The sequence below is a fragment of the Epithele typhae genome (assembly GCF_022376455.1).
Source record: "Epithele typhae strain CBS 203.58 chromosome Unknown BXZ73scaffold_17, whole genome shotgun sequence".
In the NCBI taxonomy this organism is placed as follows: Eukaryota; Fungi; Basidiomycota; class Agaricomycetes; order Polyporales; family Epitheliaceae; genus Epithele; species Epithele typhae.
The window spans coordinates 146,099-172,832 of NW_025954208.1; the positions used below are offsets into that span (position 1 = coordinate 146,099).

General features: G+C 58.1%; 13 protein-coding genes across 13 annotated transcripts; 7 read left to right on the forward strand and 6 right to left on the reverse strand.

The window, feature by feature from the left end:
* Nucleotides 1-233: 233 nt before the first annotated feature.
* BXZ73DRAFT_89378 (kinase-like protein) lies at nt 234-2,091 on the forward strand (the record flags this gene model as incomplete). The annotated part of the gene is made up of 10 exons (XM_048025250.1): nt 234-260; nt 312-389; nt 453-575; nt 637-733; nt 788-893; nt 947-1,123; nt 1,180-1,282; nt 1,435-1,578; nt 1,632-1,765; nt 1,842-2,091. The coding sequence occupies 10 exons, from the start codon at nt 234-236 to the stop codon at nt 2,089-2,091; spliced, it is 1,239 nt and encodes a 412-aa protein (XP_047878889.1).
* Nucleotides 2,092-3,077: 986 nt separating this feature from the next.
* Nucleotides 3,078-4,602, reverse strand: BXZ73DRAFT_45249 (UAA-domain-containing protein; the record flags this gene model as incomplete). Its single annotated transcript, XM_048019475.1, has 6 exons — nt 3,078-3,299; nt 3,351-3,551; nt 3,606-3,821; nt 3,878-4,224; nt 4,281-4,327; nt 4,379-4,602. The coding sequence occupies 6 exons, from the start codon at nt 4,600-4,602 to the stop codon at nt 3,078-3,080; spliced, it is 1,257 nt and encodes a 418-aa protein (XP_047878890.1).
* Nucleotides 4,603-5,260: 658 nt separating this feature from the next.
* On the forward strand, nt 5,261-8,349 carry BXZ73DRAFT_89380 (uncharacterized protein; the record flags this gene model as incomplete). The annotated part of the gene is made up of 14 exons (XM_048025251.1): nt 5,261-5,281; nt 5,331-5,409; nt 5,462-5,481; nt 5,543-5,605; nt 5,655-5,758; nt 5,811-6,183; nt 6,232-6,465; nt 6,522-6,803; nt 6,858-7,247; nt 7,306-7,443; nt 7,499-7,594; nt 7,660-8,187; nt 8,219-8,235; nt 8,262-8,349. 14 exons carry the CDS (start codon nt 5,261-5,263, stop codon nt 8,347-8,349), a joined length of 2,433 nt encoding a protein of 810 aa, XP_047878891.1.
* Nucleotides 8,350-8,414: 65 nt separating this feature from the next.
* Nucleotides 8,415-8,941, reverse strand: BXZ73DRAFT_100357 (ribosomal protein L21-like protein; the record flags this gene model as incomplete). The annotated part of the gene is made up of 2 exons (XM_048014554.1): nt 8,415-8,863; nt 8,923-8,941. The coding sequence occupies 2 exons, from the start codon at nt 8,939-8,941 to the stop codon at nt 8,415-8,417; spliced, it is 468 nt and encodes a 155-aa protein (XP_047878892.1).
* A 187-nt stretch (nt 8,942-9,128) lies between these two features.
* BXZ73DRAFT_89382 (ATP synthase F1 alpha subunit) lies at nt 9,129-11,271 on the forward strand (the record flags this gene model as incomplete). Its single annotated transcript, XM_048025252.1, has 10 exons — nt 9,129-9,185; nt 9,251-9,305; nt 9,421-9,507; nt 9,568-9,615; nt 9,674-10,318; nt 10,371-10,471; nt 10,501-10,602; nt 10,658-10,773; nt 10,828-11,044; nt 11,098-11,271. The coding sequence occupies 10 exons, from the start codon at nt 9,129-9,131 to the stop codon at nt 11,269-11,271; spliced, it is 1,602 nt and encodes a 533-aa protein (XP_047878893.1).
* Nucleotides 11,272-11,579: 308 nt separating this feature from the next.
* BXZ73DRAFT_100359 (uncharacterized protein) lies at nt 11,580-13,070 on the reverse strand (the record flags this gene model as incomplete). Its single annotated transcript, XM_048014555.1, has 1 exon — nt 11,580-13,070. The coding sequence occupies one exon, from the start codon at nt 13,068-13,070 to the stop codon at nt 11,580-11,582; it is 1,491 nt and encodes a 496-aa protein (XP_047878894.1).
* Nucleotides 13,071-13,310: 240 nt separating this feature from the next.
* On the reverse strand, nt 13,311-14,438 carry BXZ73DRAFT_45260 (cysteine proteinase; the record flags this gene model as incomplete). The annotated part of the gene is made up of 7 exons (XM_048019477.1): nt 13,311-13,406; nt 13,460-13,716; nt 13,772-13,829; nt 13,883-13,930; nt 13,988-14,140; nt 14,203-14,271; nt 14,403-14,438. 7 exons carry the CDS (start codon nt 14,436-14,438, stop codon nt 13,311-13,313), a joined length of 717 nt encoding a protein of 238 aa, XP_047878895.1.
* Nucleotides 14,439-14,701: 263 nt separating this feature from the next.
* BXZ73DRAFT_100361 (zf-ZPR1-domain-containing protein) lies at nt 14,702-16,507 on the reverse strand (the record flags this gene model as incomplete). The annotated part of the gene is made up of 6 exons (XM_048014556.1): nt 14,702-14,926; nt 14,998-15,189; nt 15,250-15,393; nt 15,459-16,120; nt 16,180-16,300; nt 16,355-16,507. The coding sequence occupies 6 exons, from the start codon at nt 16,505-16,507 to the stop codon at nt 14,702-14,704; spliced, it is 1,497 nt and encodes a 498-aa protein (XP_047878896.1).
* A 321-nt stretch (nt 16,508-16,828) lies between these two features.
* Nucleotides 16,829-18,338, forward strand: BXZ73DRAFT_89385 (uncharacterized protein; the record flags this gene model as incomplete). The annotated part of the gene is made up of 5 exons (XM_048025253.1): nt 16,829-17,113; nt 17,240-17,361; nt 17,412-17,514; nt 17,570-17,881; nt 17,970-18,338. 5 exons carry the CDS (start codon nt 16,829-16,831, stop codon nt 18,336-18,338), a joined length of 1,191 nt encoding a protein of 396 aa, XP_047878897.1.
* Nucleotides 18,339-19,200: 862 nt separating this feature from the next.
* On the forward strand, nt 19,201-21,264 carry BXZ73DRAFT_45405 (uncharacterized protein; the record flags this gene model as incomplete). Its single annotated transcript, XM_048019508.1, has 3 exons — nt 19,201-19,300; nt 19,364-20,379; nt 20,428-21,264. The coding sequence occupies 3 exons, from the start codon at nt 19,201-19,203 to the stop codon at nt 21,262-21,264; spliced, it is 1,953 nt and encodes a 650-aa protein (XP_047878898.1).
* A 442-nt stretch (nt 21,265-21,706) lies between these two features.
* BXZ73DRAFT_45339 (cytochrome c and c1 heme-lyase) lies at nt 21,707-22,643 on the forward strand (the record flags this gene model as incomplete). Its single annotated transcript, XM_048019497.1, has 3 exons — nt 21,707-22,173; nt 22,241-22,345; nt 22,406-22,643. 3 exons carry the CDS (start codon nt 21,707-21,709, stop codon nt 22,641-22,643), a joined length of 810 nt encoding a protein of 269 aa, XP_047878899.1.
* Nucleotides 22,644-23,020: 377 nt separating this feature from the next.
* On the reverse strand, nt 23,021-24,672 carry BXZ73DRAFT_89387 (mitochondria import inner membrane translocase TIM44 subunit; the record flags this gene model as incomplete). The annotated part of the gene is made up of 6 exons (XM_048025254.1): nt 23,021-23,053; nt 23,104-23,403; nt 23,460-23,802; nt 23,858-24,087; nt 24,142-24,273; nt 24,334-24,672. The coding sequence occupies 6 exons, from the start codon at nt 24,670-24,672 to the stop codon at nt 23,021-23,023; spliced, it is 1,377 nt and encodes a 458-aa protein (XP_047878900.1).
* Nucleotides 24,673-24,863: 191 nt separating this feature from the next.
* BXZ73DRAFT_45323 (NAD(P)-binding protein) lies at nt 24,864-26,349 on the forward strand (the record flags this gene model as incomplete). The annotated part of the gene is made up of 6 exons (XM_048019494.1): nt 24,864-25,373; nt 25,424-25,510; nt 25,625-25,709; nt 25,752-25,867; nt 25,924-26,163; nt 26,218-26,349. 6 exons carry the CDS (start codon nt 24,864-24,866, stop codon nt 26,347-26,349), a joined length of 1,170 nt encoding a protein of 389 aa, XP_047878901.1.
* Between the last annotated feature and the right edge of the window lie 385 nt (nt 26,350-26,734).

Genomic DNA, 26,734 nt, shown 5'->3' on the forward strand with positions numbered 1-26,734 from the left:
TATTAGGTAAGAGGCACTAAGGCGGACAAGCGCCCGGAGTGAGCGACAGATGGCGGCGGCGTTCTAGTGGTCGCCCTCCTTTGCCTCGCCCTTCGTCCTCCCTCCCCCGCCGCCGCCAGGGCTGCCCGTCCCTCCCCCGCCGCAGTTCCCTCCGCATCCTTTCATAGCCCTCCTTCCTTCGCTCTCCTTCTCCCCTCCCTGGGAGCTCTCCTTCTCCCTTATCTTTTCACACCATGGGCGCTGTCTGCTGTCGGCCTCAGGTCCGCCTGTCCTCTGTTTTCTCTGCAAATTTCTCACATTTCGCTGTCCAGCCCATTGATTTTGATGGCGACGTCAACCTGTTCCATTTCATCCTTCTGCGATGCGTAGGGAAAGGCGCCTTCGGCAAGGTGAGATCTTCTCCCAATATTCTGCATCTCCCGTCGCGTTCATGCTCGCGCCCACGCGATTAGGTCCGAGTCGTCCAGCACAAACAGACCCGGGACTTGTATGCGCTCAAGTACATCAACAAAGCGAAATGTGTCAAGATGAAGGCGGTTGCGAATATCATTCAGGAGCGGAGGCTGTTGGAGGAGGTGCGGCCACCTGTCCCTTCACTGTTTCGTGCTCTGAAAACCTTTCACCCTCGTGATGCAGATTGATCATCCCTTCGTTGTAAACATGCGATATGCCTTCCAAGACGATGAGAACTGCTTCTTTGTGTTGGATCTCATGCTCGGAGGGGACTTGAGATGTAGGCTCCCATTTGATGACCCCCTGCATGCATTTGCCAATGTTTTTCCTTCAGTCCATTTGGAAAGGTTAGGTTCTCTACCTGAAGACGTCGTTCGCTTCTACATCGCGGAGATTGGGTCTGCTCTCTCGTTCCTCCACGAGCACCGGATCATCCATCGGTGAGTACCCCTCGACTTCGACGTCGAACGGTCAGTCCTGACACACCTCACAGTGATTTGAAACCAGACAACATCCTGCTTGACGAACGTGGACATGCACATATCACCGATTTCAACATCGCCGTTCACTATTCGGAGAGGCGTCTACTGACGGGCGTTGCGGGCTCAATGGCGTACATGGCTCCGGAGATCCTCGCCAAGCGTGGTTATACCTACACCATTGATTGGTGGTCCCTTGGTGTATGCGCATACGAGCTCATCTTCGGTCGACGCCATTCCGCGGAAGGACCAACAGCGACCTGACACACAGTATCTCCAAGGACGCCCTCCGGTTCCCTGAGGACGCGGAGTCCAAGTGTAGTAGGGCCGGTATTCAGGCGTTGAAAGGGGTGAGTGTGATACTGTCAGAATTTTTCCCTCCGCCATTGCACGGCTACCTAGGCCAATGATGCGAAGACGGTCGCAACAGTGGGGGCGCTGGTTGCTATTCTTAGTCTTATAATCCCACCTTGTACGATTGCTCACATGTTCCTTTCCCTAGTTTTTGGACCGTGACCCAACAAGACGACTGGCTTGCAAACCCAACGGCGAGGGCTTCCTGGAGCTCAAGAGTCACCCGTGGTTTTCGACTATTGACTGGGATACTCTTGACACGAAGGAGCAGACCGCTCCGTTCATCCCTGACGTACGTCATGCGGTTCCATGTTCTCCTAGACGCCGTTCTCATAGCACTTCTAGTCCAAGAAGGCGAACTTCGACGCCTCCCATGAGCTGGAGGAGCTGCTCTTGGAAGACAATCCCCTTCGTGCTAGGCAGCGCAAAGAGCGTGACATTACCAGTCTGAGCGCTGAGATGCGGCAGATGGAAGAGCAGTACGTCATGGCACTTCCTGGCGTCTCCATACTCTATCACTGTGCCTCATTCCGGTGTTTACCCTCCTTAAAATAGATTCACGCCGTATGACTTCAAGAACATGCAACGACGGTCGTATTATCCCCAAACACAGATCATTTCTACCGTCACGGCCACATCGTCGACTGGACCTGCGTCTTCGCGGCCTGTGACCCCCATGACCATCGCCAATGACGGGGCACAAGATTACCCTTTCAATCAGAAACAGATGCTCGACGAGAACGGCCAACGCATCTCGGACGCTCCGGTCGTTGAGATGGCCGACATGAGCGAAAAGGGACAATAAGTCTCCTTATACTCATGCGACGTTGGGCAGCAGCTTGTTCCTTATGGATTCTGTCCTGTGTTACTGCTTTGTACCCTGCCTGTGCCGGTCTCCCGTCCACCCTTCCTGGAGTTCGCGCTTCATTTATACGTCCTATTATCGCCCTTCCTCCCGCGGCGACTCCCTTCTACTCCGCATCCTGCCTGCCCTTCTCACATACCTGTTCCTCCCCACAAGGACAGTCCTCGCCCCTCTTACGCCCGTTGGATTCAATCCCTACGACCTATCACGTGACAGCCTTCATGTTCGCTGACGTCTCGCCATACACTTGCACACCCCCTCTATTCCGGGTCGCCCCTCCACCTATCTCTTATGCGTCGTAGTACCTTACTGTGGTTAATAGTGCCTCCGTGCACGTTTCTATCTTTTCTCTGCTGTAGTTCCTTGGGCAATCTCCAATGCATCTCCTCGGAGGCACGTTTGCCCATATGCGTTTACCCACCGTTCATCAGCCCCCATCCTCTTTGCTACCATATCTTAGCATTGACTTTCTTTCTATTCACCGAGTCACTCCTTTCTCTATGTACTCGACGGCGGCAGACCTGGAGGGGAACGAGGGGTATGGGTCGCGATTTTTGTATGGCTTTCGATTCCACGGTTCTCTCGGAGGCTCGGTTGTACATCTTTGTAACGCCTTCCCGCCTTCATTCGCATCTCTACACGCCCTGGAAGCAGTTTGCGTATCTGGTAGTGAGCAAAAGAAGTCGTAAAATATACCCCTCTTTTCGGTTATTCTCGTCTGGACTTGCAAATTTGAGTCCATCCCGCTTCGCTTGTCCGGGTTTCACCTCCTGATCGTCGATCACCGTTGTCTTGTATAATCTATGTCCGACAGCACGCACGCGGGAGGAAGAGAGGCGCATGGCTTAAACGTGCAGTAACGTGCCTGGGTGAGAGTTCTAGACCGAGACAGGAACGCAGAGTTTCGACTCCACAAATATCCGCGATCATTCCTCCTTCGATTTAGACACTGAGCGCCGCACCGCACCAGCGGAGACTGGTGCGCTGCGTGCGGTGACAACGGTGTACAGGAGCGACCCCAGGAAGACCATGCCCGCGCCAACGCCCAACTGTGCATTCCACCCGTTGCCGAACCACCACACGCTAAAGCATAGACTGATGGCCTTGCGAGTTGTGAGGACGAGGCTTGTTGACACGGATGAGACCCGCTGAAGCCTACGGTTAGTGAACCACATACTACTGGAAGGTAACGTGCTTACTGCGCTGAGCTGGTTGACGCCCGATACGCATGCCAGTTGAGTGAACATATTGGCCCCGAGGACGGCATACGGGATCCACGGCGTAAACGAGCCCAATGATTCCTTGGGGAAAGGAGCGATGGAGACAGGTTGTGCCAAGCCTTGGAACCCTCGCTTCAAGTCGGAAATGAAGAATAGGAAAATTGGGAGTGACAACAAGTGCTGAGTAGCGATATGAGGACTCAGTGCTCACATGGCGAAACTCAAGTTACATACCGTGTAGAACACGCCTTCTTTCCAATGAGGCCCATATTTCGTGTACGTACGTTCTTGAAGAATGCCCAGGATGGCAGTCGTGAATAGCGACAGCACGAGCATAACAACTCCAGTGGTGTATTTGCTAACATCTGCAGAGACATCAGACGTCTTGGGTGTCGACGGCCGGAACAATGTCGCAAGAACGACACCGGCAGAGACCACTGCCACCGCAAGCTGGAAGTGCAGGCCATGAGCCAAATCGCCTCAAATGTGCGACTGAGATTGATTACCATCTGTGCCAGGGAATATCGTTTGTTCATGATCACGTACCCGAAGAGCATAGATACTGCCAGACCTGTGCGAACCCCATTCAAGTGAGCGGAAGATGATAATGTGGGAGTCACTGTCACTGACTGACCAGCAGAACGGAATACTATCTGAACGGTGAGCGGCACCGAGAAAGCGTAGACCCAGTTGTTCATCAAAGACCCAGAGGTGAGGACAAGAACTTGCATAGCCCAATTTCTCAGAGGCACATGCCGTGGTTTCAAACGGGGGACGCCCTGGGCAAAATCAAGGAATGACGGTAGTGATTGGACAGTGATGAAGAGCATTTGAGAGAATGTGAGCGTGGTGCCTGGTCAACAGTCTGAGCCATGTCGTTCAATGTACACAGTTCGATATGGATCTCACCTATATGCGCGTCCATTTTCAACAATTGTTCGTAGGACCATACATTGCTGTAGGAAGCATGTTCATACCGGGGACGCCCGAGAAAGCAGGGCACTTACGAGCAACATCCTCCGAAAACCAGCCCGAGAACGAAGGTGTAATCCACTAATGAAGCCGCTAGAGCCTTCTGCAATTCTTTCCAGCCATTTTTTCCGTTCGCTGAAGCGGGAGCTTGAGCTGCTGAAGGGGCCACTGCCTTGTCATTAGGCCGCGTATGGGATACGGTGGCGCCGTTGCGACGCTTCTTGGACCCCTTGGAAGCGGAATGGGAGGCTACAGCCATGTTGATGTCACCGGAGGAAAGTTGAGAGAGAAGTAGAACGTGAGAAACGATACATGAGAGGGGATGGAGAACGAGAAGGATGCATTAAGCTCCGAGTCTCAGGTCGGTGTAAGGCTGGTGAGAAACTTCGGTGACCGGCGACCGGGTCACTGACCTCGAGGTCCCGTCACCGACCCGGCCGGCGCGCAGCATCAGGTCGTTTAAAGCGCGAGAATCTTGAACGCCAAACGCTCAGTTAGACATGCTCCAATAACAGCGTGACGCCTTTCCCTGTACAGTTGGAGAGAGCGGGGCGGTATTTTGTACAGATTTGAGAAACTCGAGCTGCTTATTATTATTTTATTATTACATCCTTTCAATCCCTATGTGTCACATATGCGCGTGTAACTACACAGCTATGAACCTATCCCGCGTTCGTTTGACTACATGTGTAATGTAACGGGGCCGCGCCCGAAGGGAGTTGCGGAAAGAGAAACTTGAGCTGCGGCAAAGCTGCAGCTGTGTACTCTACAAGCGCTGGTGTCCATGTCAGGTGACCACGAGCCAATAACGTCTCTCAACAAGCGGCTACAGGTCTCTGACCTGCTCCCATCCTCCACTTCGGTCCTCACTTGCACCCTATCACCCACGGCCTTGTACTCCGCGACTGGAGGGCGAGATGAGTGCCATCAGTATTTGGGTGAGTGCGTACGCTACTGGGTCTTGCGCCTTTCTTGAATTCCTCCTAGACAGAGCACCGGAACCCCGAGGGCCGTACTTATTGGTTCAACACAAACACTCGTGAGAGTGTTTGGGAGAAACCAGATGGTGCGTGCTGCATCTCCGCTAGGTCTCAAAATTCTGTATTGACACTGAGCAGATCTCAAGACTCCTTTCGAGGCATGCACCACCCTTTTATCCGTATTCCAACGTCTCTCACACAGAATCTTCGTGAACACAGAAAGCTCTCAATCAGACGAAGTGGAAAGAGTACTTCAGCGGCGGGAGGAAGTATTACTATAATGTGCGTGTCTATTCTCCCCTCCAGAAGTGATACTCACATTACGCTGTAGACTGAAACAAAAGAGTCGAAATGGGACATGCCAGATGAGTTGCTTTTACTTCTGGAACAGGTCGAGAAGGATGGCAAGAACGCACCTTCCAACACTGCATTAGTGTATGATTCATCATATTTCCACCCCGTTTACCCACTAACGTCGTGTTACTAGTCCGGCTGGAGCTGGCGTGTCACAAGGTGCCCCCAACACTCTTGGAGGCCCTGACCCATCCTCATTCCCACCCGGTTCTCAGCCGCAATCTCAATTGAACGGCCAAAATGGTGCAGTTGGTATGCACACAGGTGGACTTCCATTCGCCCCTTCCAGCGTATTGCCTGCTCGGCCCAACTTGCCAGATGACCCAGTCATTCCTCACAATGGATTTGCAACCGTGGAGGAAGGCGAAAAAGCTTTTGTGCACCTCCTCAAGAAGGCCGGCGTCGACGCGAATTGGACTTGGGATCAGACCATGAGGGCTATCATCACGGATCCCCTTTACAAGGCTCTAAACACGTTAGCGGAGAAAAAAGCGGCATGGCAAAAGGTGGGTCCACATCTTGCTCACTTCCATATCTGTGCTGATTTGGTGTAGTATGTGGACGGTCTCAGAGCGAAGGAGCAAGAGGAACGAGATGTTCGCCTGTCCAAGCTACGTCCTTCACTCCGTAATATGCTGAAAGGCAACCCCAACGTCTTCCACTACACGACCTTCGCCACCGCGGATAAGCTGTTCTCTCAGCATCCTATCTGGCAACAAGCCAAGGTCGAGGCGGAGAGGAAGCTTATCTTCGAGGAGTACGTCGACGAGCTCAAGCAACGGGAGGTGGTGCGTAGTCCATTATCCCAATCGTGTTGCTGCGTTCAAAGAGCGAATCTCTACAGCAAGAAAGCCGTGCTGCTCGTTCCCGAAGCATTGGGAAGATCGTCGCTCTTTTCAAGCGCTTGGATGTCGATGTTCTCACTCGGTGGCGGTCAGCTTACCACCAAGTCGTGGACTCGGAAGAGTGGAAGGGAGACACAGAGCTGCAAAACCTACCAACTCTCGATATCCTGCTTGCGTTTGAAGATTACAGTCGCGTCCGAGAGCGTGAGTTCGAAGAGCAGATGCGACGTCGCCAAGTGGAGAAGACGCGACGAGAGCGGAAGGCGAGGGAGGCGTTCAGGGTTAGTCAAATGTGCTGCTATGGCTGGTTGCCACATTCTGACATCTTCCCGTAGGAATTGTTGAACGGTTTAGTGACTTCGGGTGAGATCAAGGCTCGTACGAAGTGGAAGCAAGTGTACCCGAGTTTCTCCAGCGATCCTCGCTATCTCGACATGCTGGGAAACCCTGGCTCCAACCCCATCGAGCTGTTTTGGGATGTGATCGATGTTTTGGACCAGAAACTGGACGAGAAGATTGCTGTTGCGGAAGCTGCGATCAAGAAACACAATCAGGCTCTTGACAGCAAGATGAAAGAGGATGACGGCACGGCAGTCACTGATGGCCTCAAGGCATTCGAAGTCAGTCCCGAGTCCACGGAGCAAGAGTTCTTGCGCATCGTCAAGGATAATCTCGATGGTGGAACTTCTCTGTCCGAAGTGGATCTCAAGGAAATCTACCATTCGGTACATGCTTCTACTCATCCGTGGAATTTGAAGTGCTGTACTAACGACCTCGTGCTAGCTGCACGACGTTTCTGTGAAAAAGCAAGCGGATGAAAAGCGCCGGGCAGAGCGCAAGCAACGGCATCTGCAGGATGACCTGCGCTATGCTCTGAAAAAGGTCCCAGAGCTCCACGACGCCAGCCTCTCCTACCAAGACGTAAGTGAGACGATATACTCCTCTCGAACGTGGCCCTCATGCAACTCGTTTCCAGGCTGTTCAGTATATGCAAGAGCTCCCTGAATACCTGGCGATCGAGGATGAGGACAGCAGGAAGGTGGCATTTGCCAAGTTCGCCAAAAGGCAGAAGGCAGGTCTGATGCCGCGCCGTTCTTGTGAGTTCCTGGCTCATCCACGCCTTTCGTGCATTCACAGGAACGCCTCCGAGAGCGCGAACGGGAGATTTCTGAAGATGGCGGATCGACGACGAGTCGCCGCCGGAAGGAGGTGGTGAAGGACCGCGACGGCGACCGGGAACGCGACCGGGAACGCGACTACCGCGACCGCGACCGTGAACACGACAAGGAGCGGGGCCGTGATCGTGATGGCAGAAGCGACCGTAGAGGCGACAAGGACGGGTACTCGCGTCACTCCGAACGGGATCACGGGAGGGACGGAAAGGATCGTGATTACTCCAAGGACAAATCTTACAAGGACCGAGAACGCGACCGGGATCGGGACAGGGAACGCGACCGCGACCACTACCGGTCCTCAAGGCATCGCGAACATGACAGAGACGACAGGCGTCGCGAGCATAGGAGTGGGCGGGACTGGGACGATGGGTACAGTGCGACGGACAGCGTACCTCCGTACAGGGAGCGCGATCGTGGGGAGTCGGATACTCGAGAGAAACGTGACCGTGGCTCTAATGAGGACCGCATTCCTGAGGAGCGGGACGCGAAGGTATGTCATCTATCACGTCTATGTCCTTCAGACGTATTCTGACCTGCGGTTAACACGTAGAGGACACGCTATAGCCTCCCCCCTGATGTTGTCGCTGCCGAGGACACACCCGCGCCTGCTGCCTCTGCACGCGCTGAGACACCCGAGGAGGGCGAGATCTAGAGGTCATGCGTTGTCTGGTCCAATTAGATGCTATGCCATGTATGCTATGCTCCGGTCTGCAGGTACTATGACGATGACGCTGTCGAGGAATACGGAATGTGGATGGGCCCAATGCGCAAGCGGGTGTACGTCTGTTTGTGCTGCACCGTCCTCTTGTAGCCTTTTCTCCTCTTCATTTTGACAATGAACTGCATGGGTCCCTTGGTGTGCTCCACCACCGTTGCTTCCACGTTGACATGCTCCAAGGGGATGATGGGACTGCCGCGGACGGTGTACTCACGCGAGCCAATCTCGTGTATGTTTGAGAGTTTGAGAACGTCGCCGACTTTTACGTCGTTGAGACGCGGCACGGTGAGGAGGTCGCGTGGCGAGAGGATGTACTTCTGACCTGCAACGCTGGCGACGATGTACTGGGAGGGCTGAGAGCGAATGAGCTCGAGCGCATTGGGTGTGCTTGCTGGCGACGCGGCGGGTTGTGTGTGGAGGGCGCGCGACGCGGCGGTGCGCAGGGTGGCTGAAGGAGGGGAGGGATGAGCATGGGGGCTGCGCGTCGGACAGCGTGCGGGGACTCACAGCGGAGGAAAGAGGCCATTTGTTGCCGACGACGGCGAGGACCGTGCGGGTATCCGCGCTGGGGGTCGGAGGAGTCGGGAGGGCGGGAACACGGAATTGCGGCGGCGCTCGAAATGGGGTTATGTAAGGCAAAGTTTGGTGACCCGGGACCTCCCTACGGACGCTCGACATCTCACCCTCCCACTTTCCTTCCCTCTCCTCGCACCATGCACAGAGTCGCCCTCCGAAACTCCGTCCGCGCCGCCGCGCTGGCCGCTTCCAAAGTGCGTCCACCGTCGTCCGGTCCCCGTTTCTCCCCTTGTGCCGTGCTCAACAATGCCCATTGCAGAGCGCTGTTCGCAGCACCCCGGCTGCCTCTCGCTCATATGCGACAGCTAAGGCCGGTACGTGTCCGCGTTCCTCATTCGACACGTCTAAGCCTGATCTCTACTCGTCCCTCCTCCATCATCGTCGCGGCATGATGTTTCCGCTGGGGCACTCGTGACACGTCACATGCAGCTGCGTCTGAGGTCTCTTCGATTCTCGAGTCCCGCATAGCTGGCACTTCTGTGGGCGCAAACGTTGAGGAAACCGGACGCGTTCTGAGTGAGTTCTACGCGTCTTTCTTTTCCACCGTCCACTCGCTCAATGACGTGTCGCTCTCAGGCGTCGGTGACGGTATCGCACGTGTCTGGGGTCTCAAGAACGTGCAGGGTGCGTCGCGTTACGTCCACCGACTCTGCCAGCGAATTTATATGTCCCATCCGTACAGCCGAAGAGATGGTTGAGTTTTCCTCTGGCATTCGCGGCATGTGCTTGAACTTGGAGGCCGACAATGTCGGTATCTCCATCTTCGGTAACGACCGTGCCATCAAGGAGGGCGACACGGTCAAGCGTACCGGCCAGATTGTAGACGTCCCCGTCGGCCCTGACCTCCTTGGCCGTGTCGTTGACGCCCTCGGCAACCCCATCGACGGCAAAGGCCCCATCAAGTTCGCTGAGCGTCGTCGTGCTCAGCTCAAGGCCCCTGGCATTCTTCCCCGTCGCTCGGTTAACCAGCCCATGATGACTGGCATTAAGCCTATCGACGCCATGGTGCCCATTGGCCGTGGTCAGCGTGAGCTCATCATTGGTGACCGTCAGACGGGCAAGACCGCTGTCGCCATTGACACCATCCTCAACCAGAAGCGCTGGAACGACGGCACCGAGGAGGACAAGAAGCTCTACTGTGTCTATGTGGCCGTCGGCCAGAAGCGTTCCACCGTTGCTCAGCTCGTCCAGACCCTGGAAGAGAACGACGCCATGAAGTACTCCATCGTCGTCGCGGCCACCGCTTCTGAGGCGGCTCCCCTGCAGTACCTCGCACCCTTCTCTGGCTGTGCTATGGGCGAGTGGTTCCGTGACAACGGCAAGCATGGTACGGACTTTCTGAGCGTTTATGGATCCCTAGTCGTTCACGCTTCCTTTAGCGCTCATCATCTACGATGACCTTTCAAAGCAGGCCGTCGCCTACCGTCAGATGTCGCTCCTTCTCCGTCGTCCCCCCGGTCGTGAGGCCTACCCCGGTGACGTTTCTACCTCCACTCTCGTCTTCTCGAGCGTGCTGCGAAGATGAACGACAAGTTCGGTGGAGGCTCCCTCACCGCCCTCCCCATCATCGAGACCCAGGGTGGTGATGTGTCGGCTTACATCCCGACCAACGTGAGTTTCTCTACTCTCTCTGCATTAGTTCTTCGTATTCAAATTTTGCCCGCAGGTCATTTCCATCACCGACGGTCAGATCTTCTTGGAGGCTGAGCTCTTCTTCCGTGGTGTTCGTCCCGCCATCAACGTTGGTCTCTCTGTGTCCCGTGTCGGCTCCGCGGCCCAGACGTGAGTGCCTTCTCTATCTCACCATAGCTCGCGGCTCATTCCTCTCATACACAGTAAGATCATGAAGAAGTTCGCCGGTTCGCTCAAGCTCTACCTTGCGCAGTACCGTGAAGTCGCTGCCTTCGCCCAGTTCGGCTCCGACCTCGATGCCTCGACGCGCTTCCTGCTCTCCCGTGGTGCTCGTTTGACCGAGCTTCTCAAACAAGGCCAGTACCAGCCGCTCTCCATGGAGATCCAGGTCCCCATCATCTACGCTGGTGTCAACGGTCTTGTAAGTTGAATTCGCGCATTGTTGTCGACATGCATTAACGACGCCCTTGCCAGCTTGACCCTATCCCCGTCGACCAGATCACTCGCTGGGAGGCCGAATTCCGTGCTCACCTCACTGCCACCGAGGGTGCTCTCCTCACCGAGATCGCCAAGGGTAATATCACTCCTGACATTGAGGCGAAGATCAAGAAGGTCGTAGAGGAGCATGTTTCTTCGTTCTCCTCGTAAGCATTGACGGTAGACCTACGACAAAATGTTGCTAGTTTGCTCCCTATCCTACCTACTACCATCATGCAGATCTCTCAATGAGGACGTTGATATGGTTGCGTAATAGCGACATGACTGTGGGCCTTCACTGCGGCTTGGACTGTTCCCAGCAATGGCATTGAGTTGACTGCATTTCTTTGGGGTGATTCTTCTCATCATTCGAGTTGCACGCATGGAAACTCAGAAGATATGTAGGATGCCAGAAGGGTATGTGGGAGTATAGTGCGCGTGAAGTCTACATACAGGGCAGAGGGAGGTCATATGGTTGCTCAGAAGACTGAAGACGAAGACGACGCAAAAGACGCCATGCCTGGGGAGTCAAACTGGTCTCGTCCACCAAATGGACGGTCACCTCCAGAACGGGCGAAGCCGGGCGGTTTCTGCTCCAAGACGAGGTGTATCTGTAAGTTGATGGTCGCGGAGCCCGCCCCGTCCGCGCGGACGACGATGGGCGACCTCGTCGGCGTCGACCACTCTCTGGCAGGGAAAGAGCCGGGCCCGGGGCGGGCAGGACGCGCATAGCAGCCCTCCGTCGCGCGCGCGACGAAGCACGCCCTGCACATCGGCACCTCCGTCTCGCCGGGCCAGGACGCCTCGTCCTCCGCCGGGCCAGCTCCGAGCGCGTCCCCGTCCCCGTCCCGGTGCCCGCTCTCGGACGCGGCGAGGCTGAAGAGGGACGGGGCGGAGACGAGCGGCGCGAAGCCCTCGGACGCGGCCGCCGTCGCCGCCGCGGTCGACGCGCACGACGGGAGGGACTGCAGCTCCGGCTCCTCCGCGATCGGCTGGAGGGCGAAGTCGCGCCAGGCGGCGCGGAGCGAGTTGTCGCCGCTGCCGCCGCCCCCGCCGCTGAGGTGGGGCCAGCCTCCGCCTTGACATTGAGAGTCGTTGGATGCGTTGCCTCTTTCGTCCTGCTCGGATGCTGGCAGCGGGGGCGTCGTCCAGTGCTCATCCTCGGTCATTTCGGCCAACGTCCTGGCGGTGGCCTCCTCGGTGCTTGCGACTCCTGCAGAGCCAGGGAGAGCGCATGCGGATGCCGGGAGCCCGTTCGTAACGGGCGAGGCATTGGCGGCGACCAGCCCGGTGAACGCCGACGCGGCGTTAAGGAGGGGAGGCGGGGGGAGAGCGGTGGAAGATGCGTCGATGGACTTGGCGAGCTGATGATCGCTGGAAGCGGACACGAGCGTGTGGAGGGACGAGGAGGAGCCGGCGGAACTGGTGCTGGCGCTGGACGTGGAATTGTGTCGGACAAAGAAAGGGCGCACGATGTGGTGCAACACAGTGCCAGGAGGATATTGTGGGGAGGAGAGGGTTGTCCACTCATCGGAGAGGGCAGCGGGGTTGATGACCAACGAGAGGTCCAAAAGACGGAAAGTCGCCACAAACAAGCCCAGGACTGTGTTCAGAGGGTGTGTTCCAAAAGAGGAGACAAGACCGGAGATCTCGAAGAGGACGTCCATGGTGGGTGCCATGCTTGCAGGTCCGTGAAGAAGTGCGACGGCAGCCGGAATGCCCACAAGGTAGCCGCAGAGACGAAAGAAGGTGCAGACGACGAGGTGTCCACCCTTGATGACCTGGATCCAACGGATGTGGGCTACTTGGAAGAGCAGCAGGAGGCCACGAGTGATGACGACGAAGCCAGCGAGCTCGACGAGAAAGAGGCAAAAGATAGCGTCGACAACGAGGAGCTGCTTGGAGGGAGTGTCACCGTCAAGGCTAACTTGCTGAGGGCCGCCGTCGATGTCCACAGAGTGCCGGGTCATGGTAGGGTCAAGAGAGGTGTCGCAAGTGATGGGTGTCGGGTGTCGAGAAGAGCGGGCACGAGCGCAAGGAGGGGCCGCCGAACGGAGACGGGCGGGCAGGTCGAAGCAAAGGGGACGTCAAACTGGAGAGCTGAAACCGCTCCGAAATATCACATTGCAGCTCTTACTCGCTACACCCAGCCCTGGCATGGGCTGCGATAACGTACATGTTTTCCACATCGCCCTTTCATCGCACGCCGCCTACTCCGGCAAAGGGCCCCCCGAGAGCGAGATGAGGCTGAAGTTCACGTTCGCCGTCTGCGCAATGTACACGTCCTTCACCACCTTCCCTACATCCTGCAGGCGAACACAAGTGAGACAGACGCTGCATGCACCGTTCTGCGACGCACCTTCAGAAAGTCGAGGCATACCCCTCGGTCGATGGGCCCGTTGCGGCGGCCGTCGAGTTCAAGTAGGCGCATTTCCGTCTTGTCAACCGCCACGCCATCCCGCGGTGGGCTCGGAGCTTGCACGAAGCACGTGAAATGCAGGTCCGTGTCTAGATTCGGGGGTATCGCGGACTGCCCACCCGCCGCGGCATCCGCGTGGATGTTGGCGAACAACGGGGTGGTCTCCAGTATCTTTGCGCGTTCCAGAGGCGTTTGTTCTGTCAGTTTCCAAGTCAGGAAGCGTGAGCGCAGAGCCGATCGGATGGCTGGTACCTTTGCAGATGTCGATGAATTTTTGGATGGCACTCTCGGGGGCGAACACTACGTCCGACTACGTTGACAGTAAGCAGCACACAGGCAAACAGAGGCATCCGACACACGCACGTTGATCATTGCGTGCAGAAGAGCCATCGTCCCGCAAGCATTCGAAATCTATCAAGTAAACCTCATTTGGCGCACTTCTGAGACGAAACGGCTTGCAACACTCACCGTCTGCTTCATCCAGAACACGGTCGGGTCCACTGGATGCTGACCTTCAGCGGCGATCCGCTCATCTTGTGCCTTCCTCTCATTCTCATACTGTTCTGTGATCGGGAACAGGAGAATGGCGGCTTTCACCGGTTGTGTGACCATCGCAAGCAGCTTTGGGGTCCAGGACGATACTGAGGACATGAGCTTCGATTGAGTGACGAAGAGCCACTCACCTCATCGTCGAGACCGTAGATGTCCTCGAAGTGTGCCTGGCTCTTGACGAGACCCGCGCGCACGGCCCACTAGTGAAGGCGCACAAGACGGTGAGAGAGTGATGGGAGCGCGGGGGGAGGATGGCTAGCCTGCGTGAGGACCTGTTGCGGCGGAGCGGTGAGCTGACCCGCGAGGCTCATCGAAGTCGGCGAGGACAGACCTCAGGGTTGCTTTCGAGGGGAATCCAGCGGGACATACCTCCGAGAGCAGACATGTAGGATCTCGGTGTTTCTGTGCAGGAACGGGGGCAGACTCGCCCAAGTGGTCGATGGATTGAGTCAACCTGCGACTCGACGCAGCCGATGAAGTCATCACGCGTCCATGGGCGTCTCCGGCCATGGGTCCACGAGGTAGTGAATGTATGATACAACATGTACGTCGCTGAACAGTACAAGTAAGGGCACTTCTATTTAAATATACTGGGCAAAGCAGAACACGGCGCAACCCCCAGCAACATCATCATGCTGTCGCGGCCTGAGCCCCCTCCTTGGGCGGCTCTGCGTCTTCCTCGTAGTTCTCCACTTTCATGTCGTTCAGCCCGAGCTCTTCGTTCTGGTCCCATGTACGATCGTACATCTCGATCGTCATGTTCGGGTCGGGGTCTGGCGCGTACAGGTTTTGGAGGTGCGAGTTCGCGAGCGGGTCGTCGAGGATGAGCGTGAACGGGTGCTCTGCGTTCTTGACCTGTTTGCATGACAATCATCCAACATTGACGATCAATGGATTGTGGTCGGGGAGATTTCGAGGGTACGTACCGCTTTGAGCTTCTTGAGGAAGTTCTCAAACGCATGCCCGTCGTCCACGGCGTCCCCAGAGGCAAACACCTTCTCGGACAGTTCCTCGTACACTTGGTCAAGGATACCCTCAAGCGTCGTGAATCGGCCACCCAGTGTTCCAGCTTGAAGCACAAGTTCAATATCGGGTATGCTGAGACCGCACGTCTCGCTCTGCGCGCTCAATCAATCTCAGTCTAAGCGCAGTGCTGACAAACACAACGTTGCACCCACCTTCAAAATATCACGGCTCAGGTCCTCCCGGTCTTCTACTTCGAGCGTGATGCGTTTGCCTTGTTCTGAGATCGCAGCACCCGACTTGACTTCGTTGTCCCGGTATCCACACTTGTCGCAGCTTGTTGACATGATCAGGATGTCCTATATTCCGCGCAGCGTAGGTTAGATCCCAACTCGGATTGGCACAACCTCTTTGCATTGCCTACCTTGAAATACGGGATGTTGACCTTCTTGACCAGCGTGTCCGACGGGTGACCGCAGCTCGAGCACGTCCCCGGGAAGATGTAGATCTCCTCGTTCTCACCCTCCAACCCCCCTCCAATCCTTTCCTCATCTTCCGTCGCGGCCACGGCCTCAGGACCAGGCTCGTCTGACGCGACGAGTCCAAGCTCGATGTTGTGCTGCTTCGTGCGGTGGTACGTGCGCATGTTCCACTTCGGATCCGCCATGCTCCCCGCGAACTCCGCGAATGAGTTGCCCGCCGGGTCGTCGAGTTTGACCGTGAACGGCGTGAGCGGGACGTCGATCTGGCTCGCCTTCTTCGGCGTACTCAGCGGCCCGACCTCGTCCTTGCTCGCCTCGTCCTCCTCTCCGTCGTCGCCCCCTGGCACGGCCTCGCGCGCGCGGTCGAGGATGCTCTCGATCTTCTCGTACGCCACCGGGTTCTGCACGCGGCGCAGCGTCTGGTCCGCGGAGAGGTCCGTGATGATGTCGCGGATGAGGCCCTCGATCGTCGTGAGCTGCCCGCGCCCGGGCGGGATCGTGAGCTCCCACTCGGGGATGATGACCGTGCAGGAGTTCGACTTGACGATCTGGCGGTCGAGGTCGTCGCGCCCGAGGACGCGGACCGTGTAGACGGCACCGTCGGCTGTCCACGGGGTTCAGGACGCAGGGACGCAGCGGGGAAGATTGAGGGCATCGACTCACGTCGGATGGCGCCGGCGGACTGCACTTCGTTGTTCGCGAAGCCGCAGTGCTCGCACCGGAAGGACATGACGATGACCTCGCGGAAGTATGGGATCGTCGTCAATAAGAGACGAGTCATTCCCTGGGCTGAAGCTCAGCATATATGCTCTGCAGCCAGACGCGAGGCGTTGCGCACCTGGTTTTCGCATCGCATACAGAGCGACTCAATCTCCTGCACTGGTCGCTCCTCGTCCAGCGTAACATCAACCGCCTGCGCCTCGACGGGGAGCCTTTCGGTCTGGTCCGCGACGGAGCCGATGGAGGGAAAAAGGGTGGGATCGATCGACATTACGGGCGTGAAGTCGTAGTACCACAGATATGGATGTGGTCGTAAAGTAGCAGCGGGACAAGAAAGCAGATAAAGATACGGACGCGCAGACGAGAGAATATATACAGCAAGACGGCTGAGTCAAGCCCAGTCCCAGCCTTGCGAGAGTTTTCAAGCCGCACGGTGGCTGAAAAGCTCAGATCTCCGCGCGATCGAGGAGATTGTATCACGTGTGCGGTTCAACCCACCCGCGCCTCGCGCTCGGCTCGTCGCGTCGCGTCGTATTTGCCACCCACCCCTTCTCCAGCCCCCATTCTCCTCCTCTCCACCCCCTCACCCACCATGTTCCAGAGCACGAACTCGTTTCAGCAACCCGCGCCGAATGGAGGCCCTCAGGAGCAGCGCAACCAGTTCCAGCACTCGCACTCACATTCTGTTCAATACAATGGCTCGCCCTTCTCCGTCGCGGGCATGAACACCATGACGAACCTCAATCAGTCTACGACCTCGCCTAACGTCCGCGGCGGATCCATGGGCATGAACATGGGCTCTTCGCTCGGCATGGGCTCCCAACTGGGCGACAGTCTTTCCCAGTCAAGGAGCCACTATCAATCGGGTTACCTCATGGTACGCCGCCACGCCTTCTGAGGCTTCTGTATATGAATTGACGTGTTCCTGCAGTCTGTGAACCAGAGCAGTGTGAGACGTTTTGTGTCCTACGGACCGCTCCCGCAGCCGTCTAATTCTCCTCAGTCTTCGCCTCCAGGGCTGCGTGACGACCCTCCGTTGGTAGCTACGAAAGCCAAAATGAACCACTCGTTTACGGGAAGACCAGGGTCTGACTTCGGGATGGATTCTATGTTCGAGAGCTCGAGGTATGCATGACTTTCTGGCGAATACACACCTCATGTAATACCGATGGCAGACAAAGGACACGACAAAACATGGACGACGAGGATGCGCCACCCATGGTCTCCGTTAATGACATTGTGAACGAAGTTCCCGAGCCGTCGAGGTTCTCCAAGAGGGTGAGTTCACCATTCCACCCCCTTGCTCCGCATGTCATAATCACGAATACTCTAGAGTTCTGTCGCTGCTTCTCAGAGCCGAACATCTCTTTTCCGCTCTGCACAACCAACGACCCCAAAACCCGCGCCCAGCACCCAGCACAATACCACCCCTCTGCAAATCGTAGTTTTTGGATACCCTCAAGACAAATACAGCGTCACGGTCGAGTACTTCCGCTCTCTCGGCGAGTGCACCGACGTCGAGCAGAGCGCAGAGGTTCTCAACTGCTTCCGCATCGGATACTACAACGCAGCGTCCGCCCTGCGCGCGATCCGCAAGAACGGCGAGATCCTCGGCGGCTCGTGGATGGTCGGCGCCAAGTGGGCTGTACGTCTCCATCGTCCCTGCCTGCCCGCTCCTGCCGCCCTGCCCATCGCGTCTCGCTGACTGCCGCCGTTCCTGTCCGCTCATACAGGATGCAGCGCAAGCGGAGGCGCTCATCGGCTCGCAGCTCGTGCGCGGCTCGCTGAGCTCGCCCGACTTCGGCGCGTCGAGCCCCGAACACGGGACGCCTTCGCCAGGACCGTCGGTCTCGTTCGCACCGTCGAACTCGCGGATGAGCGTCGACGACTTCGACATGCACTCCGCGCCGTCGACGCCGACCGTTGGGACGCCGATCAAGCTCGCGCCGTCCACGTCCGCGTTCCGTCGCCCAGGCGCGGGCGCTCCGGCTGCCATCCCAGCCCCGACGGCGCTCCTTCCTGCAGTTCCTCCTGGCGGCGCGCAGATGTCGCCGTCGAAGGGCATGCTGGGCCAGGTCTCGGATCTTATCTTCGGTTGGTAGTCCTGCGGTGGCTTATCCACTCTGTCGGCTTTGTTGTATGTGCTTCTTGGGACTGTTTGACTGGACTAATTGGACTGGTGTCTTAGTCTCTGACTCTCCCATTGTTGGACAATCTGAGGGACGAGCTTCAGATGCTTGCGAGCAGATGGGTTCGTTACCCGGCTCATGGAGTCTTCCTCACGCGAGTCTCCAGCGAAGTGAGCTCTGATGTGATGGAGAAGCGCTCTGTGGTACTTTGCGGGAAAGGAGAGCCATACATGGGCGTTCTCCGATTCCTCGTTCCATCGCCGCTTTGTCAATGTTCCAGCGCACCCGGCTGGTAGCAACGAGAAGCGTGTCCGAAGCGTAGTTGGGATGGAGGTTGGCGCCGAACAGGAATTAGTCGTGCGTTGGACCTCCGCAGAGCCGACAAACTGTCATGTTTCCTTCTTCGTTTGGACCGGCCTGACGTACAACGAGCCTGACTCACGAGCCTGGGCAGCGGTTTGTAGACCATTTGTCGGCGTCGGCATACTACACGGGGGCTGGGAAGGTCGCTGTCGACTTGCAGGGGGCACGGATGACGTGCGACATTCCCTTCGGATGATTCCATCAAGGCCTTGATGGCCCACGCGCCAATCGCCCGCCGTCATCTCCTTATAACGCCCGGGCCCGCTCAGCCACGGGGCGACGCGACGACGGCGGTGCACTCCCTCTGCTCGTCCAGGCTTTCGCTCTCTTCTCTTGACCTCTCCCTTCTCTCCCGGCGACTGCTCACTGGTAAGCGCTCTCCAGTCACATGTCAGCTTGTGTTCACCCGGCGGCACGACATTGCCAGGGACTTTGTCAATATTTCTTGGCCTTTTCTTTCCTGTAGATCGCCATGCCCGGGCTGGCCATGCTTTCTCCCATTAAGGAGTCGGAGGAAAGTCCCTATAGGGCCCGCTTTGGGCTCCCCCGCCATACTGGCCAGCGGTCGCCAGGTGAGTCCTCTGTCCATGCCCCGCCCCCAGAGCCCCCGCCTCATCATCGTCCCGTTCCCGCAGTCGGCGTAAAGAACCCCACCTACGTGCAGGACACGATGGGCAGCCCGCGACAAGTGACGATGGACGACCTATGGATATACGACTGTTACGCCCAAGACCCAACCTCACCCTACCCACGCTCCCCATCCACCCCGAACCATAACCGCACAATCAGTCTACCCGTGTCAACATCCAACTTTGTCCCTCCAAATAACGCTCCTCTCATCCGCGAGCCCCCACATCGCCAGCCCCACCGACCCCCAGCATTAGACATGGCTGAACCCCCACTATACCTCGACCCGTCCGTTGCAATGGAAGACGACCCATCGGACATGTTCGACTACGTCAACGGGGACCTTCCCGTCATCAACACCTCGACGTTCAGCGCCGGGATCGAATACGCCGAGTACTCCCCCCTCGAGCAAGAGGTCCTCACCATGGTCGAGGTCATCGACCAGCTCTCCGCCGCCGCCTCGCAGTTCGCCGCGCTCGAGCTCATGCTCAGGCGCGTCGGCCCCGAAGACCCGCTCCCGGACATGGACGAGGACGTCGCATTCTGGTTCGTCGAGGCGCTCAACATGTTCACCAGCGACTGCGCCGACGTCGCCGCCGACCTCATCCAGTTCGGTGAGTTCGTCGAGGCACTGCTCATCACCGAACACGAGCGCGCGCTGCCCGTCCGCGCCCTTCCCCGCGCGTCCTTCTCCGAGCAGGACATGAAGGAGGTCCTCGCCTCCGCCGCGAACATCCCCCACGACCAGGTCGTGCGTGAGATGGCGAAGCTCGAAGCCTCCGTCCCTCCACCAGACCAGTGGAGAACCCGCGAGCGCCCGCCATCGCTGAGGCTTTCCACCAACGACACTGTGCTGCTCCAGGCACGGATGCCGCAACCACGGCTACGGAATCAGAGCGTGGGTGCGCTGGGGAGGTTCCAGGAGCATAATACCAATCTAGATACCCTATCAGTCCACCAGGACGACAAGGATGTCAGCCCGTCAGTCTTGCGGAAAAACCGGACATATGTCATCTATGGAGATGTGAATAATGCCCTCTCGTTCAGTGTCCTTGTGCTGACCCCCTCACAGCAGTCCCCGGCAGAAGACAACTGGTCAGCAAAGAGCATCGTCAACTTCCGTGACGACCAGCTGCCGTTTGACGACAACGGCAACCTCCGCCAGGTGAGCAGGGTCGTGCTTGCGCCAGAACGAGCGCTCATTCCATCGAAGGTTTCTCCCCAGGCTGCGCGACCTCGCCCAGGTTCCGGTCAGAGCGCGATACCCCGCCCGCTCTCGTCACCCGTTACGTTCGGCAACACGCCCCGCTCGTTCGCTCGCGGACGCCCACCATCACTCGAACTCAACGACCCGCTCTCGCCCCGCTCCAGCTCCGGCCACGGCCACTCTTCCGCGTCCTCCGTCTCCTCCCTCTTCTCCGCGCTCCCCCGTTCCTCCTTCGCTACCACCTCATCCTCCCCACACACCTCCCCGCGCCTCTCAACGTTCGACAAGGGCGAAAAGCCGCGGTTCCCGACCTCGTCCGGCAACATCAAGAAGATGTTCTCCAACATGTTCAAAAAGAAGGAGCGCGACGGTGCCGCCCCCAGCCGCAGCAATAGCGGCAGCAGTGGCAGCTCTTCCAGATCCGGAGCCTCACGTTTCGGCAGGCGGACTGAGGCCACGGGGTCCATCGACGCGACGCTTTCAGCGCTCGCTCTGGGAGGGTCGTCGCAGTCGCCCGTCGTCCAGCCAGAGCGAGATCCATTCGCGGCTTCCCCACCCCCAACGGGGGTTTTCCAGCCGCCGCCAACATCGCAGGTATCGCCGGCATTTGACGGTTACTCGAGCATGTTCAACCCATTACGAGCGGCGTCGCGCTTTCCGACACAACCACTCTATGGAGGTCTCGAGAATTCGCCTGTATAAAGTCTGTTTCCGCCTTTTGCTCTATCTATCACCCTCTCTGGCTGTGCATGCCATGTTGTACTCTCCGCATTTGCCTCGTCATCACGCTCACCCTCGTTTACATTCTTCGCTCTTCGTCCTTGCATGTGCATGTTGTATCATAATTTGACCTCCGGGTACACGTCTTCTGCCACCCTACTCTCTGCTGCTGAGCCTTGTGCTTGCTGTGTGAATTGAGTCCGCCCGCACTGGTCAACAACAGCCAGCCGTTCGGACGGCTTCGGAATCCGGTTTTCCGTGTCCGTTGAAATTCGTGCCCGGCTCCGGCGGGCCGGGGCCTTTGCGGTGATCTGGCGGTGGCAAGGCTTGAAATCACCTCTGCCACCTTGTTCTGACCGACACCATCCCAAGCCTCCTCCCTCCCTCTTCCTCCCACCTTACGCGCCCGACGAAATTTGCACCCATGGGTCAGGCCGCCTCCTCCTCCGCCACTGCCTCCTCCTCCGCCATCCCATCCGCGCCTGCGAAGTGCCCAATAGACCACAAGGCGCAAGCGCAGGCGCAGGCGCAAGCTCCCGCGAAGTGCCCCATCCAACACGACAAGCCCGCGCAATGCCCGATCCAGCACGACGCGCCCTCTGCCCCCGAGCTGAACCCGCTGAACCAGATGCCGACGCTCTCGCAGGCGATGGCGGCCGCGCAGGCGGCCGCGCTGCCGACGGAGCGCGAGACGTCGACGATCCCGCGCGGGGACGCGTCCGGCGAGCGGTGGGAGTACCCGTCCCCGCAGCAGTTCTACAACGCGCTCGTCCGCAAGGGCTGGGAGACCCCGGAGGAGCACGTCGAGACGATGGTCCACATCCACAACTTCCTCAACGAGGAGGCCTGGCAGGAGATCGTCAAGTGGGAGCGCAGGGAGGACCCGTGCGTGTCTTTCTCCTTCCTCCGTTCCGCGTCCGCCTCGGGCTGACGGGGGTGGTCCTGTCCCGACAAACAGCACGGCCGTGCCCCAGCTGTCGCGCTTCAAGGGCCGCCCTGGTGAGCTCTCGCCCAAAGCCCGCTTCTGGCTCTTCGCTGGCTGGCTGCTCCCCTCTCGCTTCAAGTGCGTCTCCCCGCCTCCCGCCCGCTGACCTGCCGAGCTGACCCGCTCGTCCCACCCCAGCTCTGAGCCGCCCTTCGACCGACACGACTGGGTCGTCCGCCGCCCGCACGGGGAGGAGGTCCGCTACGTGATCGACTACTACTCCGCGCCGGACGAGCCCGACGGCTCGCCCGTGTTCTCGCTCGACGTCCGTCCCGCGCTCGACAGCGCCGGGAGCATCAAGCAGCGCATTTTCGCCGCGACCGAGGACGTGTGGGCGGCGCTGCGCGAGAACGACCCGCAGACGCGCCCACACTGAGCTTTCCAGCTCGTTGCCCTCATTCGCTTCCTCGACCTCTGCTAGACTTCGTCGCCGGGACACTCCTAGATCACTTACGCTCTCGTCCGTTGCCACACCCCTCCCCTCACCCACCCACCACGCTATTCACGATGCAAAAGTTGCTACTATGTCATGTAATGGATTGTCTATAATGCATTAATGTAGTTCCCTATCCCATGATGGCTGCCGCATATCGTCCAACATTACATGGTCTAGAGAAGCACGAGTAAGTAGTCTAGGTGTGAGCGGGGAGTGTGAGTGAGTGCGTAAGTGCTGGTGGGTGGCGTGCGACGGCATGAAGGACGACGAGAATAGTGATAGGGATTACTTTTGTATGTGTAGGGATGGATGAAGTCCTAGATGTACTGGCGCGCAGATCTCCGGCCCATCTGCGGAAGAGTTAGCATGCAAAATTTGCGTAGACGTTCGCCGTACACACCTCCACGATCTTCCAGCCGCCAGTAAGCTCGTTGTCGAGCTCCTCCTCCATTCGCGTGATGACGGCGGCGTAGTGACACTGCTCTACCCTATTCTCAGCCCCAACCATGATCTCGCCCGTCTTCGCATTCCGGAAGATGAGCATCTCCTGGGTCGCGAAGGTGATCACGAACACGGGGACGTTGTTCTCGAGAATCTTCCCTGAAGAGATATCGACCTGCCGGATGTCGAGAACCTTGCTGTCGCTGATGAGTCCTTGCTTGAGATACTGTTCCATGGTCGCCCACAGGACGTTGTACGTCTGCAATCCACGTCTATCAGCCACCATGTGCATCGCGTGCGCCACGGAACACGCACCGCTTCGCCGCACCACGCCTCGAGGGCTTCCCGGTCTGCGCTGAGGTACGCGTCGACGACCTCGGGCACGATGTACTCGCGCAATTCGCGCTCGAAGCTCTCCAGGTTGAACGTCGAGTCCATGGCCTTCATGAGTCGCTGTACTTGCGCGCTCTCGTTCTCGTCGAACCAGCCGCCGATCGTCTGGGTAACTGATCGGAGGGAAGACACAACCGGGTTCTCGCTCTCGTCGTACCGCTCCTTGAGCTCCAAGAACTGGCGGAGGAGCGGGTTCGACCCCTTCAGCTGGCTCCACCGCTCCTGTTTGGGTGAATTCTTGTGGAGAATCATGGCCTGACCAGCTCTGAGGATGGAGTCAGTATGGTGATGGTGTCTGGTAATATGTACGAGATATATACTCAGGGTTCGCCTTGGTGCGAGAGATGCTGTTCCGGCCAGCCTTCTCGAGACGGAGCTTGCGCCGTGCACGCCGCGCCTCCTTCTCTTCGAATCCAGCGTGTTTTGCGCTGCCGCTGTCGTCGAGAGCATCCGCTATGGTGTCGGAGAGGGACTTGTAAGCAGCCGTATTCCGTATTGGCTCCGTAGTCTTCTCGATCGTGGACGACACGGCAGCAGAAGCACGAGAGATCTGGAGACAGGTAGAGGGTGAGCATAAGCTAGGGGAGATTTCATGGGCACGTACCGCTCGCGCAAGCTCACTCTCCTCCATGGTCTTGAGGGCCTCTCCTACCGCGTCACCGACCTTGATCCCAGCCTTCTTGAGTTCCTCAGCGGCCGCCCGCAAACGAGGATTCTCCTTGATGCTAGACGTCAACTGCACACGAGCACCGGGTCAACTTCAGGCACGAGACGCAACGCTCAACACGCTACGCACGCGAGCACGCTCATACGCATCCCTCGCCCGCTTCATGGCCTCCGAGTCCTGGAACTTCTCGACGTCTCCCTGGAGCTGCTTCACGTTGTCCTGTAGCTCGCGGTTCTTCTTGAGCTCCTCCCTGAGCACCTCAACGAATATCGAGAACGGCGACTTGGGCGGCTCGTTGTTCTGCCGACGCGCGGACGAGTGGAAGGACGCGACGGGGAGGCCGGCGGACAGGGATGGGCGAAGCGCGAGCGGGACAGGGCGTAGGCCCTGCCGCGCGAGAAACATAGCACGAATCTGCGCGGGGGCGGCGGGGGTGAGGAGCGCACGACGGAGGTGGCGGGGGAGCATGGCGGCGGTGGGCGGGTGGGCGGAGGCCAGAGACGAGCAGTGACGGGGACTCCGAGTCTTATCCGGCTGGCAAAGATGTGGGCACAGGCGCCGGTGGTAGCGTCACGTGCGGCGTGGAAGCCCATTACGTCGCCACACGGATTGGATGAGCGTGAGCGGTCGGACGATACCGCCTATCCCCGCACTCTGGCATGGCTCCCCTCCTTTCTCTCCTTCACCAGGCTGCAACCCGCCTCGCGCGCCCACACACGCTGCGCGCCGTCCGTCTGTGCGCTGCGCGACTGTCTTCCTCAGCTCCTGCGCTCAACCGTGCCGTCGTCTTCTCTGAGAACGGCAATCCCACCCAAGTCCTCTCCGTCAAGTCCTACGAGCCGCTACCGCCCCCTCCTCCTGGTGCCTTAAATGTGCGCTTCAGGTTGTCCCCCATCAACCCCTCCGATATCAACATCGTGCAAGGCGTGTACCCCGCGAAACCCACGCGCGTCACAATTTCTGGGAAGGAGCTTTCCGTTGGCGGTAATGAAGGGCTCGCCGAAGTCGTCGAGGTCGGCGACGGCGTGCAAGGCTTTGAGGTCGGCGACTGGGTCATCAGTGGGAAGCAGCAAGCGGGAACATGGTCAACCACTCGTACCCTTCGGGCAGACGACACAATCAAGCTCCCTGCGCAGGGCCTCAGCGAAGTCAACGCTGCTACTATTGCTGTGAGTTGTCTCCCCTACGATTGCGGCCGGTGGTGACTTCAATGTTGTAGGTGAACCCCGCGACAGCATTTTGTATGCTTCATGAGTTCCTAGATCTCAAGGAGGGAGATTGGGTGCTCCAGAACGGTGACCGACTAGTCCCTCTCCCTTGCAACTGTCCTCGCTAATCGCTCTCCTTCAGGTGCCAATAGCGCGGTTGGTCTCACTATCCAATCTGTTGGCAACATTGCTGAATGGCTTCTTCCTGGAAGGTCGGCCAAGCCGTGATTCAGATCGCTGCTCGCAAGGGCATCAAGACCATTAACTTTGTGCGGACAAGGCATGTAATTGCGAACGGTGCCCAGCAAGTTGATCCTTAACTGTTCACATACAGGCAAGACATCGACAACCTCATCGCCTCTCTCACGAGTCTCGGCGCCAACCATGTCTTCACCTACGAGTCCCTCGAAGACCGTACGCTCGGCAAGAACATCAAGCAGTGGACAGCGGGCAACGTACGTACTTGAATTCTTGCACCGACCCGATAAGCACTTACTCATCGGGTCGACAGCCAATTCGCCTGATGCTGAACTGCGTAGGCGGACCAACTACTCTGGCCATGACTCGTTACCTCGGCGAGAACGCGCACTTGGTTTCGTACGGCGCTATGTCTAAGCAGCCACTCGCCCTGCCGACCTCGGCATTCATCTTCAAGAACCTCCAAGCCCACGGCCACTGGCAGAGCCGGTGGTATAAAGAGCATAGCCGCCAGGATCGTGAGGACCTCATGGATGTCCTTACTGCGCTTCAGGTAGGTGCCAGAGGCAACTGGATGGAATGTAGCTGACGGTGACGTGGCTTTCAGTTGAAGGAACCAGAACACGAAATACTGGACCTGTCAGACGAAGACAACGACGGCTTGGCAACCCAGAAGCTACGTCATGCCCTCGACCGGATGGAGCGGCCATACGGGAGGAAAATACTATTGCGTCTGTGACGCCAAAGTCACCAGCGATCGCAGGCTCCTGTCCAGCCTAACCTACAGGTTCCCGTTCCCAATACGAGGGGAGAGAGTTGTGAGAACCGACACGCGGGTTTGAGAAAGCGAAGTCAGGCGCTAGAAAGGCGGACATCATGCCAGACCCGCTGATGACATGTTTTGTGGAGATATACCTAATATATCGTTAACGCGGAGGTGCGGCTTAGGAGCCTGAGGACGACTCTGCCGCGCCCGCGAAGAAGGCAGCGATGCCACCGGCGAGGGAGACGCCAGCGGGACCCAGACGCCTTTCGTCGGTCGCTCCTGGAACGACCGCTCCTGGCTCGCGCAGGCGAGTGCGGCGAGGTTGTCTCTCCGCGCGTTATGTAAGACAGACTGCAAC